General features: G+C 37.9%; 2 protein-coding genes across 4 annotated transcripts in view; one reads left to right on the forward strand and one right to left on the reverse strand.

Annotated features, from left to right (window-relative positions):
* Positions 1-7,526, reverse strand: part of dop1b (DOP1 leucine zipper like protein B) — a 37,351-nt gene extending 29,825 nt beyond the window's left edge. Inside the window, exons 1-3 of one of the 3 annotated variants that reach the window (XM_041807740.1) lie at positions 7,478-7,526; positions 6,979-7,073; positions 5,231-5,340 (exon numbers count right to left, since the gene is read on the reverse strand). The gene's annotated coding sequence lies outside the window, so the exon portion shown is untranslated. Of the gene's footprint in view, positions 1-92; positions 287-5,230; positions 5,341-6,978; positions 7,074-7,477 lie in introns of those variants that run through there. The other 2 variants (XM_041807741.1, XM_041807739.1) reach the window with 2 other exon arrangements.
* Positions 7,527-9,339: 1,813 nt separating this feature from the next.
* On the forward strand, positions 9,340-15,374 carry slc5a3b (solute carrier family 5 member 3b). Its single transcript, XM_041807742.1, has 2 exons — positions 9,340-9,582; positions 11,846-15,374. The coding sequence occupies exon 2, from the start codon at positions 12,111-12,113 to the stop codon at positions 14,232-14,234; it is 2,124 nt and encodes a 707-aa protein (XP_041663676.1). The 5' UTR covers positions 9,340-9,582; positions 11,846-12,110; the 3' UTR covers positions 14,235-15,374.
* The last annotated feature ends 4,286 nt before the right edge of the window (positions 15,375-19,660 follow it).

Here is a 19,660-nt window from a genome sequence, read left to right on the forward strand (position 1 = left end):
AAAAGTTCCTTTTAGAAGACAGGACATCCCGTTACAGCAGAAAACCCTCCGTTAACAGAATTAGCTAGCTATCAGGTGCATTCATGACTCACCAACTGCCAAACAAGCTCAAGATGCGCTCGAGCTCACTCTTTTCACCACAGTCCGAGTCAAAACAACGGCAGTCCGGTCTTCATTGTACATCTCTCTAGTTTACGTTTCACGAAAAAGGAGGGCAGCGAACCTGTTATTTTCTCCTGAGGATGCGTGTCCCTCCAAACATCCCAGAGCACCAGCAGAGATAGCCCTGACGGGGCGGGATCCTCAAACTCAGCTGATTCAGAGCTGAACACAAGCGGACGGTTCACTTCCTCACAGAGGAGGGGTGGGGCGGGGAGATTTTGTACAGTAAATATTTTGTTTGTCTTCAAACCGTCGTTGAAATGTAAGTACATGGTAAAATGTTTATCTTAATTTCCGCCAAGAGCGAAAAGAAACCAGTTTTTCCTCGCGGAGCTTCAACGTGGAAATGTAGACATTAGTGAGGCTCACTGCCCTCCGGCGTTGGTATCGTCCAGGATGTGCAGTGTTTACAAGCCTCTCACCTCACTGCCAGATACTTGACAGCGCTGCAACCACAGTATGTGACAGCAACTTAAAACACAACCTGAGCCAGGACGAGTTCTTGCTTTCAGCATATAACACGGATATATTTGCACACAATAACACCCCCAAAGAATACAATAGATAGACACAGGCTTGTCGCAGACTTTCAAAACAAAACTTTAAACTCTTGATAGCAGAGATATGTGATTTAAACCAAAAAATGTCCCAATGATTTATTATTTTGCATGCAAAGAGGAAAGTAACAAGGCACTCTAAGCATGGCAAATATATTTTGCCAATATATGCCAATATATTTTTGACCAGGGCTTACAATCCCTGTTGAAGATATTAATGGTCGCAAGATATTGCTTTTTAAATAATTAGCCAACATAATCGAGGCATATTAAGTATTTTCTCCATATTTCTACATTTTTCATACTTGGAAAGAGTTTCTCCACTTTTAAGTAGGTATGCACAATATTGGATTTTTGCTGATATCCAATATGCCAATATTTAGAGAACAACTATAGCTGATTAAGATGTATACACCAATATCTAAATATAGCTCAAGCCTAAAACTCTAGTCCTTAAAACACACATTTCAAAGTTAGAGGGTCAACAAATTAGTTAGTTTCAGTCCATACAAAAAATACACTTTCAAGCGTAAGGAATGGTCATGCATAACTTCAGCCTAAGTAGGTCTATTGGTCCAGCCTAAAACTCCACCAACTTATCTGTTGGTACAGCTAACATTAAAAGATGATATGGGCAGATTTTTACAGACAAATCAGTGCAAAATATTTGCAGAGATGTTCATATCTGCCGATACCAATACTTCACTTTAAGCTCATATTTGCAGATACCTGTATCATACTGATAACACTACTACTTTTAAGCGTGCCTGTTTTTCAGACATTGTATTTTGGTCATCAATCATATCAAGTTTGCAAGTCTAAAAATATTTTAAGTATACTGTTCATTGTGGATCATAATGACCTCCATAATTTCACAATTTTAAATTACTCATGGATTACTATTTATGAGTTTTTTTTCTTTCTCTGTAGATTATAAAGGCATTAATGTCAATTATTGTGATTCTGACCCTAATTTAAAAATGTTAGCCATTTCTTGTTAGTCTTTCATACGTAGTTTTAAGGAAGTAGTTTTGGATTTCAGGAAGCACAGAATACACGCTCCACCCCTCTACATTAGAGGAGCAGCTGTAGAGGTGGTCTTTACCATCAAATACCTTGGGGTGCGCATTGCAGACACCCTGGTGTGGAGCAACAACACAGCCAGCATAATCAGGAAGGCCCATCAATGCCTCTACTTCCTAGAGGAGACTGAGGCACGCTGATCTGCAAACCTCAGTCCTCAAATCAATCTACAGTTGTGTGATGGAGAGCATGCCCACTGTCAGGTGCAGGTCCAAGGCCTCCCACCATATCATCTTGTCATGTGTCACATGCTGTAGAATGACAATAAAGCCTCTTGAATCTTGAATAAAGCAGTACCTATAATTGTATCATCAAGTTATCATACTGAAACTTTTCCCCTTTTATATATATATATATATATTTTACATAAAATAGATTACATTTTTTTAACCTGCACCATGAAAACAGACATAATTTTTTCACCTCCAATGTGTATTAAAACAGAGGTTCTCAACTGGGGGGTCAGAACCTAAAAGTGGTCACGGGGCTGTTTTCAGTGGGTTGTGAATTGGTTTCAGGGGTAAAAAAGGCCAAAATATCTCTGATATTGAAGCCCTAGGCAGACATCTATCCATATACTTTATTTTGCAGGAAAATGGGTCAATTCTGATTTTTAGGGCCCAAGCACTGAGGGTGCGAGGACCCTATTTGAATCCTTAGGGTTATTGTTATTTTCTTGAGATCTTCACTTATTTTTCCTGTTATCTTGGATGGAAATCTTTTCAAGAAAGTTAGTTTTCATATGATAATTTGTGAATGTCTTGTCACCTTTCAAAAAAAATGTGATCTAAACCCAAATGTGATCTAATGGTAAAACATGGTGAAATACTTTTTTTATGCATGTCCTCCTAAAGTTTCAGCCAGTCTATTTGTTCAGCCTTTTTTGTGCTTCTTCAAAGCTCCAGATTTTAGAATTTTTATGTTGAATTAATTTTTTAAAAAATCTGAAATTTGGGTCTCTACCTAACATTACAGTAGGTGGTGGGTCCTATGGCCGGACCAGTTGAGAACCACTGCATCAAAGCACTGGTGAGTACAAGTTCTCATCCCTAGATGGAGCTCTCGGGCTGTTCAAAACTATTTGAGTGTGCCTTAGTTAAGAATACCAAAGCTCCGATCCTGTGAAAGGTCACAGACAAAAACATGCCAAATAATACTGTAAAATTTAACAGTATGTGTATGTTAAACCTTGCCCTGGTGAGTTAATAATTAATTTAAAACAAAACGTAATCACTGGGAGCTTTAAAAGAAAGCAGCTAAATTTAAACAAAAGCATCCTGTGTGAATATTGATTCTGATAATGTCATCATGGTCTTATAGTGCACATGTATTCAATGAACATCTGTTTCTGCTCCTAGACTAACACATAGGATGTGGTTCCATTTACAACAGTGGTTTGGGATTCTGCCATTTACAAGTCAAGTCCTGTGCACATACTTTCACCCAATGTCAAAGTTAAATGTAATACTTAGAACTGACTGAAATCAACTTTGCAGAGATGTCATTGAGTACTTATTAAGAATCAGGTCAGCCAGGTGAGTGCACCTTCAAGCCTCTTTGTTAGTCACTGACTGCACAAGTCAAGCCATTATAGCCTCTTAGTATCAGCACAACAGAGGAAGATATGAAAAATAAGCTGTACTTTATTCATGTGGTAAATCATGGAAAATGTTCAGACTCAAATCTGCAGTCAACCAAATGTCAGATGTAAGCTGTGTCGCTTGCCCTACATTTTGAGTAGTTCCTGTCTGATGATATCTAAAGTTACACAGAAGAGTGCTTTTTTTCCCCTGCAATCCAAAAATAAGCCATTTTAGATATTCTCATAAGAACCTTGGTATGAGACATGATCTTTCATGGATTTACATCAGAGCATTTCTTTGTACTTTGTTTAAAAGGTTGCATGCCATTCAACGCTGAAAGCACAGGCTTCTGTTAAATGACAAGAGTGAAGAAAAAGCCTGCTAATAGAGCTTGGGGGGTTATTACAGACTAGTTAGAAATACTTGTAACATCTACTGCAAATCCTATACATCCAAAATTTTGAGCTTAGCAGACCTAAGACGTCTCAGGAAAACAAATATGGCTTCTGTCAAACACAGGACAGCAGTTAGGCCACTCTTTTTTGGAGTCTTTTAATATTCGCTGGCTTGGCAGCATCAGAGGTCAGCTGACTTCTCTAAAAGGAAATCTTTTTATAGACTCAGTGACATACTACAGTATTTACCAATAGAGTATGGCTAATAATAGACAAGCTTTTAATAGACTGAGGAGGAAAGCACAGTTTCTGAAACAGTGACAGTCGATGTTTTCTGCACTAGCACATCTCAAACCTTTGGAAACAAACACAGTAATGTTTATTTTCATATTACTTGCTTTTTGGTGATAAGAGTTGTATTGTTTGTTTTTACACACTTTCTAGTTATGACTAGTAGTCTGACTGCTTTATGAAAAATGTTACTATACCAACTGAAGTTTAAAGATTGCAGTCAAATGTATGGCATCCTGGCAATTGGCCAGAGGAGATCCTTAGGTATAGGCATTGTCAGTGTGTGGCAATTATTTAGCACTTTAGGTTAAGCTAACAACCTCCTTTTTATAAAGCAAAAACATAAATGGTAACTTTATTCCTTGGATAATCTTGCACACAGGCCATCTGCCTTTTAACAGTGTTAACAAAATACTTATTCACTAAAAAAATCAGCCAAATTCTCTGAGACATGGCCAACTGGCACAAAACAGTATCCCTTTTTTAACATAATTACCCACAGTGCAACTGTGAAAAAAACAGTTATGAAAACATCTGGAAAGCTCAGATGTGTTTTCTTAAAATGTATTAGAATTTTGGCAACAAGTAGAGTTATGAAACAAACAGTGGTTAAGTGTCTGATTCAGCTCATGACTATCATCCTCTTGAAAAGCTCTAATATACACTCATTAGTTGGCTTTATTGGTATTTTTTCAAAAAAATCATATGCATGCAAATGCAGGTTATGTAATTGTTGACATATTTTCCAGATCTATTGCAGGCATTTTACTACACTTTTTTCACCTCATGATTTCTTACATTATTGCTATTTGTAATATGCACATATTCACACACAGACGCTTAAAAAGCAGTTGCGCTGGCTGTAGTTAATGGGACATAATGGGGGCTACAGTCATGTGAAGATTCTGTACATAAAATACTGTATATCTGTATATTTGTATTACTCATCTGCCACTGTTGGGGAAAATAGGTTACTTGTTGGCCTTCCAATTGGGATTGTTTTCCCTGTTAGATTAACAGAAACCTTACACACAACTGATCAGATTTACATAATATTTTGTGGAAAGATACTTATGACTGGAAGGAAAATTTGTACCTTCTCATGTCTCACGTTTCTTGTGTGAAGTGTTTGCATTAATAACAAAGAGAGTTGACCTACATCACACAGGACAGCAGGTGCTTTCCTAACTTAAGCCCTTGTCCTCCTGAAGTGTTGTCTGTGAAAGGCTCTGCAGGGATTCACTCTGAAGAGTAGTCGGCGTCACAGCTCTGCCGAAAGAGGTCATACAAAATTGTTTTGAAGATACAGAGATACCTCACAGACAATAAGATGCAATGATTATATTACCAAAATGTTTCCCTCCCCTTTTCCTGTTGTTACTTTTGCCTTTGATGTTTCAGATTTGTGCAACAATGGAGAGCAGAGCAACACCACAGTGATCATGAACTTTTCTAGAGAGCAATCTGAATCACCATTAGTAATAATTTTTTTTAAAAATATTTGCTTTTATGACATCTTCACAAAATAGTCAGACAGGTGTCATGGATGTTGTAAAACATTTTTCAAAGAAAGCAAAGTTTCTCTCAACAATCACTGTGCCATGTAAAAGATTTCAGAACTAAAGCTAGTGCACATCATCACATCATCTAGGTAAATTCATTATTTAAGTCAGTGTTTCCCAGCCATTTTTCCTTTCTTTAGTGTGAATCATCCCAGCTCTCATGACCATAAGCTAGATGGCTTCATTAAATCTTTTGATAAAAATATAGCTTCAAAGTTATAACGGACATTTAATTTGATACATGGACATACAGTAGTTAACAACAATGGATACAGGGTGGTACAGGGCCCTCTGTTATTTATCACCTTTATAAATTGTCTTGGATGAAATAGTCCCAGTTTCTCATTTCATTTTTATGCTGATGACATGGTTAATTGCAGTCGTAAGTGCTGTACACTTACGACTGCACAAGCTTTTACAAATCTTCAGCATGCCTTTGATTCAGTGAAAGATCTGTACTAAATGCAGACCAAACTAAACTTATGAACACTGTCTGGGAAACTTGTTCCAAATGATAGTGAATAAATTGAGTTCTTCTTTTACATATTTACCCTTTTTGCTTGTTGAAAACTTGTCTTTTAAGGAGCATATTCAGTATGTTGCTAAAGAGTTAAAGGTTTTACTTGTTCTTTAACTACAGAAACAGGTCCTGTTTCTCTTTTATGATCAAAAAGAGACTAATTGATTCTACCATTTTGCCTTTTCTTGATTATGTTGCTGTTTTGAACATGAACGCCTCTGCTCAGAGTCTTCACATGTTGGACGGTGTATATCATGGAGCTCAGAGATGTATCACTAATTGAGGGTTTCTAACTCACCTTTGTACTTTACACTCTGAAGTCAGCTGGACAGCTTTAAGTACACGTCATCTTGGTACTTAGGCAAAATTCCAGACTACCTTTCTTAGTCTGAATTGAGTTAGGAAAAAGGCTTTTAGGTTTCTGCACTTTTTGCTTGGAACAATCTGCAGACTGATTTTAGACCACAAAAACCTTGTGACTGAATGTTTTTAAATCTGTAGTGAAAACTTTCATATATGGCACTGTTTTAGCGAATGTTTTATCATTACTGTATAATGTGAACCGTGGGAGTCTGAGTGTGTTTGAATTTTGAAGCAATGTATTGCTGCCATTTTTACCCAGGTCTCCCTTGGAAAGAGATATCTGATCTCCATGGGACTAACCAGGTTGAATAAAAGTTGAAAAAAAAAGTTGAATTGAAATTAATAATGTATTGATAAGTATTGCAGCTTAAAAATTACAGACCTTAAGTTACATTTAACCAAAAGCTGATCATCGCTAGATTGGCAAGTTAACAGATAAATAGACAGTTGAAAATAACTGACCACCACTTTAGTCAGCTTCTCTTCCACTTGGTCTTCCACTGTTTGCTTGCAGCAGAAAGGAGAACCGGGGCTTTGTGACGCTCCACCTAGCAAACCTGAATGGGAAGAAAATGATGTGGGAACACAGTAGACTGTAAACATTAATGTTGACACAAAAACCGCCAATAACCACAGGAAAGCCACTAATTCTGGGCTTAATGCTGCAAACATAGTAAGACGACATGCAGGGTACAGTGTTGTTACATTTCAACTCTTAAATGAGAAAGTAAACTTTATGGTGACAGAACTACTTTTGAGTCTTGACATGTAGTAAACAGACTCACGAGGAGCGCTGTAAACAGGATAAAGCTAAGAGGGATTTTGAAATTTGTGTAGTAAAACGTAATTGTCCAACAGAAATGTTCGTCAGACGACACCACACAACTTTTCTGGCGTATAAATTACATTGTTTGAAGATGAGAAAGGCCTACATTGAAATAGTACATGACTGAACGCATACTTCCAGCTGTAGCTGTTTCGCCGCTGCGTTTCCCATCAACGGTCTGTCGCCAAACATCTACGCAACCTGACGCGCGGAGCTTGTTGGGAAATGTAGTTCGTCTTCAAATGGAAATTTCCAAGATATGTGTGTAGTGAGTGGAAATTTACTCTGTTTCCTTCTCGCTGTTATATGCAGTGTCTTATCGGTCGTGTGAGATGTTTTGTTGGAAGTCAGCCACATTAACCTTTCCCTCATCTGACAGCTGAGGCTGCAGACAGCAGCATTAGTAGCATACAAATGTGAAAACCTGTTTATTAGGATACTGCAGGACCACTGTGATATTGTTTGGTGATTTAACCACCTGAAAACATAATCAATATTATTACATTATAAGTAGCATTTCTAGTCACATTATAGTGACATTAGTTGAAACTGTAACTACAAAGATATAGTGATAAGATAACCCATATATCTGTGTCATTATACAAACCTGTCATGAGGAAAACTTGCTGCCTATCTTAGGCATAAAGATATGCAAATTAAGATGTAATGCAAAACGTTAAAACTGAATCCATGAAATAAATTACACATAAAATTGTGTGAGCACCATATTTAAAAAAGTGTAAAAATTTAGTAAATGAAATATGGTATGGGAATAAATATCAGGTCAAAAACCCACACATTTACTAATTCATTCATCAAACGGTAGTCCTATAGCTACCTCAAGAGCCCAGTTTGAATTACATGTTTTTGCCCAAAATATAGATTCCAGTGTTATCATCAACGCTGATATACAGTGAGCCAAAAATTACAAAAAGGTCAGAAACTGCATTCTGCTGCAGCCTGGAACAATAGCTTTGGTATTATAGGTCATGGAGGTGGTAGTGGTCAGTTTCCTCCTATTGCTCTAATATGACAACAATTTCCTCTTGATCACAAGCCTGGCGTTTTACAATGAATAGTTCTTTCCAATGCAATCTAACCTTTTGACAAAAAGACACGGGTTCTTGCAAAAGGAATGTATAACATTACACCTCATACTGATACTGAAACTAAGGGTGGAGTTAATATTTTGGAAAATTTAATAACAGCACAGAAAATCTGATCCCAAATAAGTGTTATTTGACAACTCTAGCTGTTATTAAATAGGCAGGGGTTGGAAGCTTCTCGACTGTTCCAGATTACAAGCCTCACTCTTAAATCTGATTAGAAGTTACACTTGGACAATCAGTCAGCAGTGGTGCTTCCAGTAATTTCTATGATTTGTAGCAGATTACAGTGACTGCAACTATGTTTTTTCCAGGTCACCTGGGGACATTGATAGCTGTTTTTGGTTGCAGGCTTGAGAAGAACCTTGAGTTTCATATTTATGCAGGCTTCAAAGCTGTGCTACAGTAGGACCCTATGTGCTGTATGTTGTTAGACAGTTAGGCAACTCCCTTTAGATACACAATCATCTAATTGTGTAAATTTTACATTAATGTCACGTTTATTTACATTTAAGTATAGTGCTATTTTAGAGAGCTATCCTTTTAAAATTTCCATTACTTTGAAACAATTTGCAAGTGTTATTTTATTAGAAGTAATGAAGATAATAAATGTGCACACTCTACTAACATAAGCTGTGCAAGGTGGGTGTGTTTAGTGTCCACTGCCTTCCCGTTTAAATGGCAACTACATTCCACTTGCCATTGTGATCTTAAGGTTATAAAAATTTACAGGTCAGTTTTAGTGTCCCAAATAATTATGTGGAGCAATTTCTAGTTGGTGTTCGTGCACTAAAAACGCGTCACGGGTGAGCTCCACGTGTGGGTGGGGCGTCTATCTGAACACTTCGCCTATAAGGAGGAGAGGCAGCATTGTCTGACGGGCATCTCGGCTCCATTGAAACACGGGGAGGACAACGGGGTGACAGCCGAGCTCAAACGTCAACTTATTGACAAGTCAACGGAGAAGCAGCAGACCTGAGGGGGACTTGTCCTCGGGAGGGAGGCTTCATCTTCTCCATTCACATCTGTCTTCTGAGGCGTTCAGTGTCGTCTTAGCATCTTTAGCGATTCTGCTAACTCTAACTAACAAGAGACTTCTTCAGTATCCATATGTTTTATTTTACAGAGGAACCGGTGAGTCTATGTTTAGCGACTATCTGCGTACCCCATGTTTTTCGTTCTCTTTTAAACTACGTGGTTTTATGTGAATGTTAGGCACAGAAAGCTGAGTTTCCGTAATGCCAGTTAACCTATCATTGATTATCTTGGTCAGCCGTTAAGACACAAGGCCCTTACTGTATTTTGTGACGTCAATCAAGCACAAATGCTTTTAGCAATGCTGTAATATTGTGCGCCAGACTTTCCGTACGTGCTAAATATACGAGTATGAGTCAGACAGCACACCTGAGAGAGCTAGTAATGAGGAGTAAGAGCTCTTCGAAGATGCGCAGCGTTTGCAGTAAATGAATGAGTGTGTGTTCTAGAAATTTCCTTCCGCCTCCTAGGTAGGTGAACGCGTACGCTTCACGCCTCTGTGGACGAGTGTCCACGCTCCTTTGTATTCAGTCTGACACTGTCATTCGATATTTAAAAAAATCTTTCTCCGGTATGTTTTTGAGGATTTACCGGGACTGACCTGTAGCATGTGGCTGGTAATGTGTGAATTTAATGTTGAATGCAAAGGTGAGCCATTAAGGGTCTCATTTTTATTCCATTCATTTATAATGTGTTGTTTGTTAAAAAGAAGCAGGTTTGGCTCATATTGTTGCACTTGATATTCAGTTGTATGGACTTTTCTATAACTTAGGCTTTATTTGTTAAACTTTTTGGACATTAGTCATGCCCAGACTGATATATCAGCCCAGTTTTCAGCTTATGTACCTGACTTTGAATCTGTTTTTAAATTTTCCCATTGCAGAGATGTAGTTTACTATCAAACATGAAGCTTGGCTTGCTTTTGTCAGTTGCAAAAAGGAGAAGTACAGTAAAATTACACTCGTTGTTTTTGTTTAACCCAGTTTCTTTGGCTAAAGTTAGTGCCCCTGTGGATCTGGCAGAGCTATAATTTTTTATTATTCTGTAGTTGCTTGAGTTTGAGCCCTGTAAGTAGGTCTTGGCATCCTGGGATGCAAGTGATTATCTTTGAATCCTGAGTTTATGTAACTTTGCAAATACATTCTACTGAGTGACATTGCAGTATTTCTTTTGGCCTGTTTATGGTGAGCACATGGAATGAAGCCCTTGATGATGAGATGGTAAAATGAAAACAAAGGCTTCTTTTATTGAGATGGATGCTCATGTGTAAAGCTTGTTTGTGAAGACACATGCGTGGGGTGATTTTCTACTACTCATAGAAGGCTTAACCCCAAGAGAGGCTAAAGATCCAAGTATAAGTGTGTGTTTGTGTGTAGGGGGGACGCAAAACAGATGTTGCATAGGGATTCAATTTTATTACAGTTGTGTCAGCCCTGCCTGGGAGGTAACATTTAGTGCTATTTTTCTGTCAGCAATATTAAAAACTACTGATCTGACTTTTCATTTAACTGTGAACGAGTTTTGCAAGAACCAATTAGTTACAGTTCTAATTTGATTTCTACCTAGTAAGATTAGAAAAAACAATATAACTGAAAAAACACATTATTTTGAATTAATGTGATCAATTTAGACATGTAATCCTGTATATTTGTATACGATAGAGGACTAGACAAAATGAGTCCCCTTCTTCTTCAACAGCTGTTAAGTTTACAGTGGCAACTTTTTTCAGTTTCAGACTCATTATGTAAAGTATGCTGATTTGTGCAAACATAAAATAAATTATTTTTAATTGGTCCTGAATTTGTTTGATTCAATCATTTCCAATCGCTCTCATTTATTTTTTACTGCATTTATTTTTGGTCCACACCATGAAGCAGAACATTATCATATTGAGATGGTTGAGTATTAGGAAATGTTTCCACAGCATTATTCTTGGCTACATGTTCTTTATCCTTCTTGACTCTTCTTGATTTCTTACATAATGTAATTAAGCTGTCTTTGAAGTTTTTACAGAGGAATGGCTTAAGTTCTTTGTGTTAAAAGATTACAGAGCAAGGTCAGACGCCAGGACACCAAAAGACTGGAGCTGGAAAAAGATAGCTGTTTAGAAAAGATTAAGGAAAAATAAATTATTTTGATGTGCTGTTTGGGGTGTTATGTAAAATCTTTAATTTTTTTTCCATCAGTGTTTTTTATGCCCGTGATTCAGGTTGTCTTCAGTTTGATTACATTATAATAAATCTCACTTCCTCTGTCTGTCTTGTCTTCAGAGAGGCTGATGTAAAGTCTGTAAACGTTCGTTTTTTTCCCCTCAGACTAAGGCTCTAATGAGGTGTTTTTCTTTGTCTTTGCTGTCTTGCAGGAATGTTAACTCTAGGCTTATCTAGACCAGAGGCCTACTGCATCCTCCTCTAAAACTAGAACGATCCAGTGCCGGTGGATAACCCCCTCCGAAGCACACCTAGTGAATTTGACCTGTGGATACTACAGCTTCCATCTAGACAGCAAACCAAAGCAGAGCATTTCCATTGCTCCTTTTTTAATTATCTGATCAAAAACTTTTCCCTGACTATTTCCTGTTTTTTTTTGCAAGGATTCATAAGGCTGTAAAGTTTTTCAGATTAAAAATGGGTCCTGGAATGGAGGCAGCGGACATAGCTGTGGTAGCGCTTTATTTTGTCCTGGTGCTGGTCATCGGGTTTCTTGCCATGTGGAAAGCCAATCGCAACACTGTGAGTGGCTACTTCCTGGCTGGACGCTCAATGACGTGGATAGTGATTGGCGCATCACTCTTCGTCAGCAACATTGGCAGTGAACATTTCATAGGCCTGGCTGGGTCGGGAGCAGCAAGCGGCTTTGCTGTCGGAGCTTGGGAGTTTAATGCACTTCTTCTTCTGCAGCTTCTGGGCTGGGTGTTCATCCCAGTGTATATCCACTCAGGAGTGTACACCATGCCTGAGTACCTGTCCAAACGCTACGGCGGCCACAGGCTAAAAGTTTACTTTGCTTTCTTGTCAGTGTTACTCTACATTTTTACCAAGCTCTCAGTGGATTTGTACGCAGGAGCTCTCTTTATTCAGGAGTCCCTGGGGTGGAACCTTTATCTTTCTATCTTCCTTCTCATCAGCATGACTGCCTTGCTCACTGTCACTGGTGGACTGGTTGCAGTACTCTATACGGATGCACTTCAGGCAGTTTTGATGATCTCTGGAGCCCTGACCTTAACCATCATTAGCCTAATCAAGGTTGGTGGACTTGAAGGTGTCAGAACTAAGTACATGCAGGCAGTTCCTAATGTTTCTGCAATAGTTGCCACTGGAAACTACACCTACACTAATTCCTGCCGCATTGAGCCCAAACCAAATTCACTACGTATCCTTCGAGGTCCTCTGGATGAAGACATCCCATGGCCAGGCTTCATTTTCGGTCAGACCCCTGCATCTATTTGGTACTGGTGTGCTGACCAGGTTATCGTCCAGAGAGTCCTTGCAGCGAAGAACATCGCCCACGCAAAGGGCTCCACCCTCATGGCTGGATTCCTAAAGATCCTGCCCATGTTTGTGATAGTCATCCCGGGGATGATCTCTCGCATTTTGTTTGCAGATGAGATTGCATGCATTTCACCAGAGCACTGCATGGCTGTGTGTGGTTCTCAAGCCGGCTGCTCAAACATCGCCTACCCACGCCTGGTCATGGCTGTGATGCCAGTGGGACTCAGAGGTCTGATGATGGCAGTCATGATTGCCGCCCTGATGAGCGATCTTGACTCAATATTCAACAGTGCAAGCACCATCTTTACACTGGACATCTACCAAACTTTTCGAAGGAAGGCATCCCAGCGGGAGCTGCTGATTGTGGGTCGCATGTTTGTTGTTTTCATGGTGGCAATCAGCATCGCCTGGGTCCCTGTTATCATTGAAATGCAAGGTGGACAGACATATCTCTACATCCAAGAAGTTGCTGGCTATCTTACACCACCGATTGCAGCCCTCTTCCTACTGGGTGTGTTCTGGAAACGCTGCAATGAGAAAGGTGCATTTTGGGGAGGCATGACTGGCTTCACACTCGGCACCCTACGCCTGATCCTAGCTTTCATTTACCGCCAGCCTCGCTGCGACCAGCCAGATGACAGACCCGCCTTCATTGTAAAGATTCACTATATGTATTTTGCTGCAGGGCTTTTCTGGTTTTCAGGGTTGGTGGCTGTAGTGGTCAGCCTCCTCACCTCTCCGCCAGATAAAGAGCAGGTTCAAACCACCACAGTCTGGGGGCTCCGCAGCATTGAAAAAGTTCCCCCTAAGAACCGTGATGAAATGTACCGCCTGACTGAGAAAAGTCTTTCCAACGGCGATGGAAAAATTCGCAAGGAAATTCCCCCAGACGTTAGAAAGGAGGGGTGTTTGGATGGGGCGGATATCAAGCTTCTGATGCCATCCACTGACCATGACCCAGCAACCCCAAGCACAGAAACAACCCCTGCAGAGCGCTTCACTAATTTGAGGATGGAGACAAAAAGGCCTGAGGAAGGACGTGGCGCTACCAAGGATAAAGGCAGATGTTTGCATTTACTGGAATGGTTTTGTAGATTTAAAGACGGAGGACAGAGTGATCCTCAGAAAGTCGTGCAGGAGGACACAAGAGTCATTGCCGAGTTGCTGTACGAGCCCCCCAGAGTTAAAGTTCTCCTCAACTTGGGTCTGCTTTGTGTCTGCTCTGTGGGCATCTTCATGTTTATTTATTTCTCACTTTAGTGGAACCCTGCACTGAACTAACAGGGGACTAGTGTGACAGCTTTTATAAGGGTGGAAATGATGCTTATGGTTTGGGGTTACAGTTGAATTTTCAGAGGTTTGGAAAGCTCTGTCTGTAATATTTACAGTTGTATTTTTTAGCTCTCTAACAGGGATCTAAGCTTATTCTAATCATTTTTTAAATGATGAAAGCCTCTCTACATTAAAAAAAATTGTACTCCTTTACGATTATGAAGCTTAATTGGCACAGGCGTGTCCATTTTGTACAGCGCTTGTTGTTAATCCTGCATTCAGAATATCTACTGGGATTTTTTAGAATTGTTGTACTCAAAGTGAATTTCAACATTTGCCTTATTTCTCAAGTTTTGCACTTGTCTTCTATTTGTATGGTGAAAAAAAAAAAATTCCTGTGATTTTCCTCCACTCATATCATAGACTGTAGACTTTGTTGCTTGTGTAGCATACATGTGTCTGTAGTGACTCAAACACTGTTTTAGTTGATAGATCATGACCGTTTTGTGCAAGTTTCTGTCGCTGAACTTTATATTACAACATTATTGTATCATTAAAATTTCAAATATGTAATTACATTTATTTTCATTGTGCTCTAGGTATTTTAGTGCCCATTATGACAGTTGTAAACATGATCTATTAGAAACTGCTATTATTCTTATCACTGAAGGTATAACCTCAAAATTCATCTTACCAAGCTAAAAAGCCTAGCCAACTGGGGGCCTATGGAGGTAAGCAAAATCATGGTCCATTGTAATGTTAATCTGCAATAATCATAATTTACATTAACATGAATAATAACCACTGTTATCAAAGCAAGAATATTTATGCTGTATTACAATATAGCAGTTTCAACATGTAAACCCTTTTTTGAAAATAAGTTTCCTTTTTGTTCAATAGCACAATGTGGATGCCAATAAAAATGGGTTAAAAGTGGTGGAAATAAGTGGTGGAAAACAGTTAAAAGGTTGCCAGAATTCGTACTTAGTAGCAAAAATAGGGTTGAAAGTTGCAAATATTTGATAAAGCAGCAAATATAGGTCAAGAAAAGAAAAATGTTTCAAAAATGTCTGGCAAAAATGGTGAAAAGCAGTTAAAAAGTGAAAAAAATTGATTTTGAGTGGCAAAAGTGGGTTGAAAGTTGCAAAAATTTGATAAAGCAACAATAATGGGTTAAGAAAGGAAAAATGTGACAAAAATGTCTGGCAAAAAAGGGGAAAAGCGGTTAAAAAGTGAATAAAATATTGATTTTAAGTGGCAAAAGTGGGTTGAAAGTTACAAAAAATTGAAAAAAGCAACAAATATAGGTTATGAAAGGAAAAATGTGACTAAAATGTCTGGCAAAAACAGTGAAAAGCGGTTAAAAAGTTGCAAAAGCAGGTTGAAAGTGGCAAAAATGGGCAGCTAAATTAGGTAAAAAAAGTGCTAAAAAGGGGTTTAATGTGGAAATAAATGTGGAAAAATGGACAGAAACAATAATGAAAAGGGGTTTAAAAATTGGCATGGTTAAATCATTTGACCATCATAACCCAATAACATCTTCACACACTTTTTAGCTCCATAGTGAAGTAATTGTTAGCCAGGATGATAGCATCAATGCTACTGATCAAACACACATGCATTGGTATTACCAATAAAACACTACTGGGAAGGGCCCATTCACTGTTTTTGTTTCTTCAGGGGCCGAATATGAATGTTTCTGGAGCACAGGAAATCAAAAGAGGCACTTGATTGAAAAAAAAGCTGTACATTTTAAGTTTTTTTTGTCATTTTAAGAGTACAAATTATTATTACGGTACATACCTTATATTAACTTTGACATTTATCCAGTTTGTCAATGGTAACGATATTCAAGTCAAGACTGAAGCTTTAAGCTCATTTTTCTGAAGATTTACTGTTAAACTACTGTTTCTGGTTTTAAAAAGCTATTTCTGTGTTACATGTCCAAATCAACATGCAGTTGTTTATGCACTATTATCATATCATTACAAAAAGACCATTACTCATGATTCTGTGTGAGTTTGTATGTTGTTTTTATACTTTTTCCATTGAAAATTGTTTCAAAGTGTGCTAAGTCTATTGCATTATGTTAACATTGTGTGAAATCAATTTCAGGGCTATTTTTGGATCACTCCAATATGCTTTCTTTCTGTAGTTAGGCCATAAGTTGTGTATCTACTGTTTGTCGATTTACCTTGAGTGCACTGCAGTGGTGAAACATCATTAATCTTGTTTCAAGTGCATCTTTTATAAACCTCCTACCGACTGTGTCTTAGTGGGCAACGCTTCAGTAAAAAAAAAGAAAAAAAACTAAAAGTTCAGTTTTAAGCTCTAGAACTTTGTACAGTGATTTAAACATGAATCAGCTTTGTCATGTAGATTTTATGTTTGTCTCCTTTCATAAGAGGATGATAATGCAATCTCATTTCCACCTTTTGTTTTTGCAGGATAAGCACATTACTGGATAAGTACTCCTAATGTTATCTTGGGTAACTTATCCAGATGCATATACTGGCATGTGTTGAGGTCATTGCAGTATAAAGGTTCCCAAAATACAAAGACGAGAGCAGAAAATGATTGTTCTTTTAGACATTTCTGAATTTGACAGAAGTGTTGAATTAATTTGAAATGCCAGGGCCAAATGTGACAATTCAAATGATGCACAATAAAATAATGAGTGATAAAGTGTCTGTATGTGAAAGAGCTTTAAATACTTTTGCTTTATTTCTGAGAGACTACACATTGTTATTTTTATGGATTTTATTTTTAGAGATAGAAATAAAGTTTCTGTGGAGAAAAAGACAAACGGGTTTTTTCTTTTGTATAATGTGAGAAAAATGAAGGAACAGTGCAAAAAATTTAAACTTACAAGAAAATAGTATCATAAAGTTGGCTTGTGTCTCACTTAAGATGTTGTAACACTAGAATTTATTTTCTGTTGATCATATGATTATTAGCTGGTCCCGACTTTTAAGAAGTCCTGGCATCTGGTCTCATGATATTGCAAAATAAAGAGCATTTGTAGGCTCCAGGAGGTGGAGGTGTTGTCAAAACTGGTTTTAATTCTTATAAACTTCCCCCCTGAAGTGTTTCATGTACATTTTTGCTTTCTGTTATTGTCCACCAGGCTTACATAAATCCCAGCAAGACCATATTAATCTGCTCAAAGCCAGCCAGAAGAGGATTGGATGATTCTAGACTTCATTACACAAGATTTGACCAATCAAAAAGCTTGGATCAGTGGCTTACAAATCTCCACTTCTTACCAGTTTGGCTCCATACATTTGTTTCCTCTGTCACTCACTGAAAGTGTTATGAACACAGAGGCCAAACTTCAAAGCTAGGCAATATCATAATGGCCCTTGTGGTTATGTAACGTGTTGACTAACACACTATTTTTTGACACAATCAACACTTTTTTTAATAAATCTCCTTAGGGATGCATTTAGCGGCCATGACATGCATTTATATTTAGAAAATGACTCATACCACTGTTGTCCTGTGACTCCCAATAACAGAAAGGAAAAATATAGTGCACACATTTCACAAAGGATAACATTTTAATTTGAGTCTTGTAGATAAGTGTATTTTCTAAATGCAAACCTCCCTTTGAGTTCATCTCATAATATCAGGAGGATCACATTCCCCTTATGACGTGTGATGCTGACTTATTCAGGAAGATATTACATAACATTTATGCATCAGTCAGTATCACAGGTGTGAAAGACTGCATGTCTTCACATGTGACTTTAAATCATTTCTATTTGAAGAGAACTACATCATTTTCTGACCAACAAATCATTTTCAGGTTGCATTGAAAACAAGATGTATCCTATTTATAATGCATCTGCATGAACACCCATGCATTCATTCCTTTCTGATGTATGAAATCTTTAACGTCAAACAATGCAGAAACAATTTGGATCAGAGCGAAGGTAAACAGAACCATAATATTGTTCAAATTCAAGCTCTATCAAATGTGAGACCATTGAAATGGTGAAAGGGTTTCAAATGAATGACAAACTGAACCCCCACATCATTGCAAAACAAAATGAGAGTGATTATATTATAGTGTCAGACATTTCATTTAGCCTTTAACTACAGTATTTGGTGCTGTACTCTCTATACCCTGTTCTGTTAGGTATGCTTGAATTCATCGCTCCAGGTTAAAGGACACTTAGGCCTTATTATTTTGATAAAGAAGTTTTCCTCCTCCATTTTCATAAACAATCCCATCCTATGTAAAACATCTTCATCGACATAAAAACAGAAAAGCACACTGTTATCAGCTTTAAAAAGAATGCCATGTTAACAGTAGTCTGTTCTTTTCAGTTCAAGCTAAGCAGCTCTCTCACAGACAACAATGATGTCCTTGACGTGTGAAGATGTCCTTGCTGTTGCTGTGCAAGGACCATTTCATATTTTGAATTTGTCCAGCCAAAATAAATCATGACCTTATCCAACCAGACCTGCTCCAAAACTCTGGCTTTTTGTCTTCAAAGTGTTTTATGAGGCATCATTGACCTCCGTAGTCCATTCAGGCAGCTCTGTTCATCATCATGCTGGGAGTGCTAGAGAAAATGAGTAAAGGCAGAGGGATCTTTCTTCTGGAAGAATCATGATCACAACAAAATCTTTACTCAGCATGGACCAAAGAAATTAAACAACAAACTGACAGACTGTGTAGTGGTAGTGGTCTCTTTTTTGAGTTGTGCTGGCACTACCTGTCACTTATGGCACCAACATGCTGTTTATTCTGATAACAAAAAACTTGATCTCTTACTAACACTCTTAAGACGTGACATAACATGGCACAACATGACACAAGACAACAGGACACTTTTTGTTATGATACAATATGATACGTTACATTGAATTATGTTACATTAAGTTATGTTATGTTATGTTACGCTATGTTACGTTATGATACATTACTTCAGTGGTTCCAAAACTGGGCAATAGGAACCACTGTATTACATTACAGCACAGCAAGACACATTATGTTACATTACTTTACATTAAAACATGTCATAACACATTATCTACATTATCTATATTATTTATTACATGACATGTTACATGACATCACTTTACCTGATATTACCTTAAATTACTTTATGCGATGTTATTTTACATTACGCTATTTTATGTGATGTTACTATATATCACTTTATGAGACATTACTTTATGGGATGTTACTTTATGGGACATTACGCAACGTTACTTTACATGATGTTACTTTACACAATGTTACTTTACGTGATGCTACTTTAAGCGGTGTTACTTTATGTGACATTACTTTACAAGATGTTACTTTACGCGAAATTACTTTAAATGAAATTACTTTACACAACATTACTTTACAAGATGTTACTTTACAAGATGTTACTTTACGCGACGTTACTTTACGCGAC

Source organism: Cheilinus undulatus, linkage group 15 (assembly GCF_018320785.1).
Source record: "Cheilinus undulatus linkage group 15, ASM1832078v1, whole genome shotgun sequence".
Classification (NCBI taxonomy): Eukaryota; Metazoa; Chordata; class Actinopteri; order Labriformes; family Labridae; genus Cheilinus; species Cheilinus undulatus.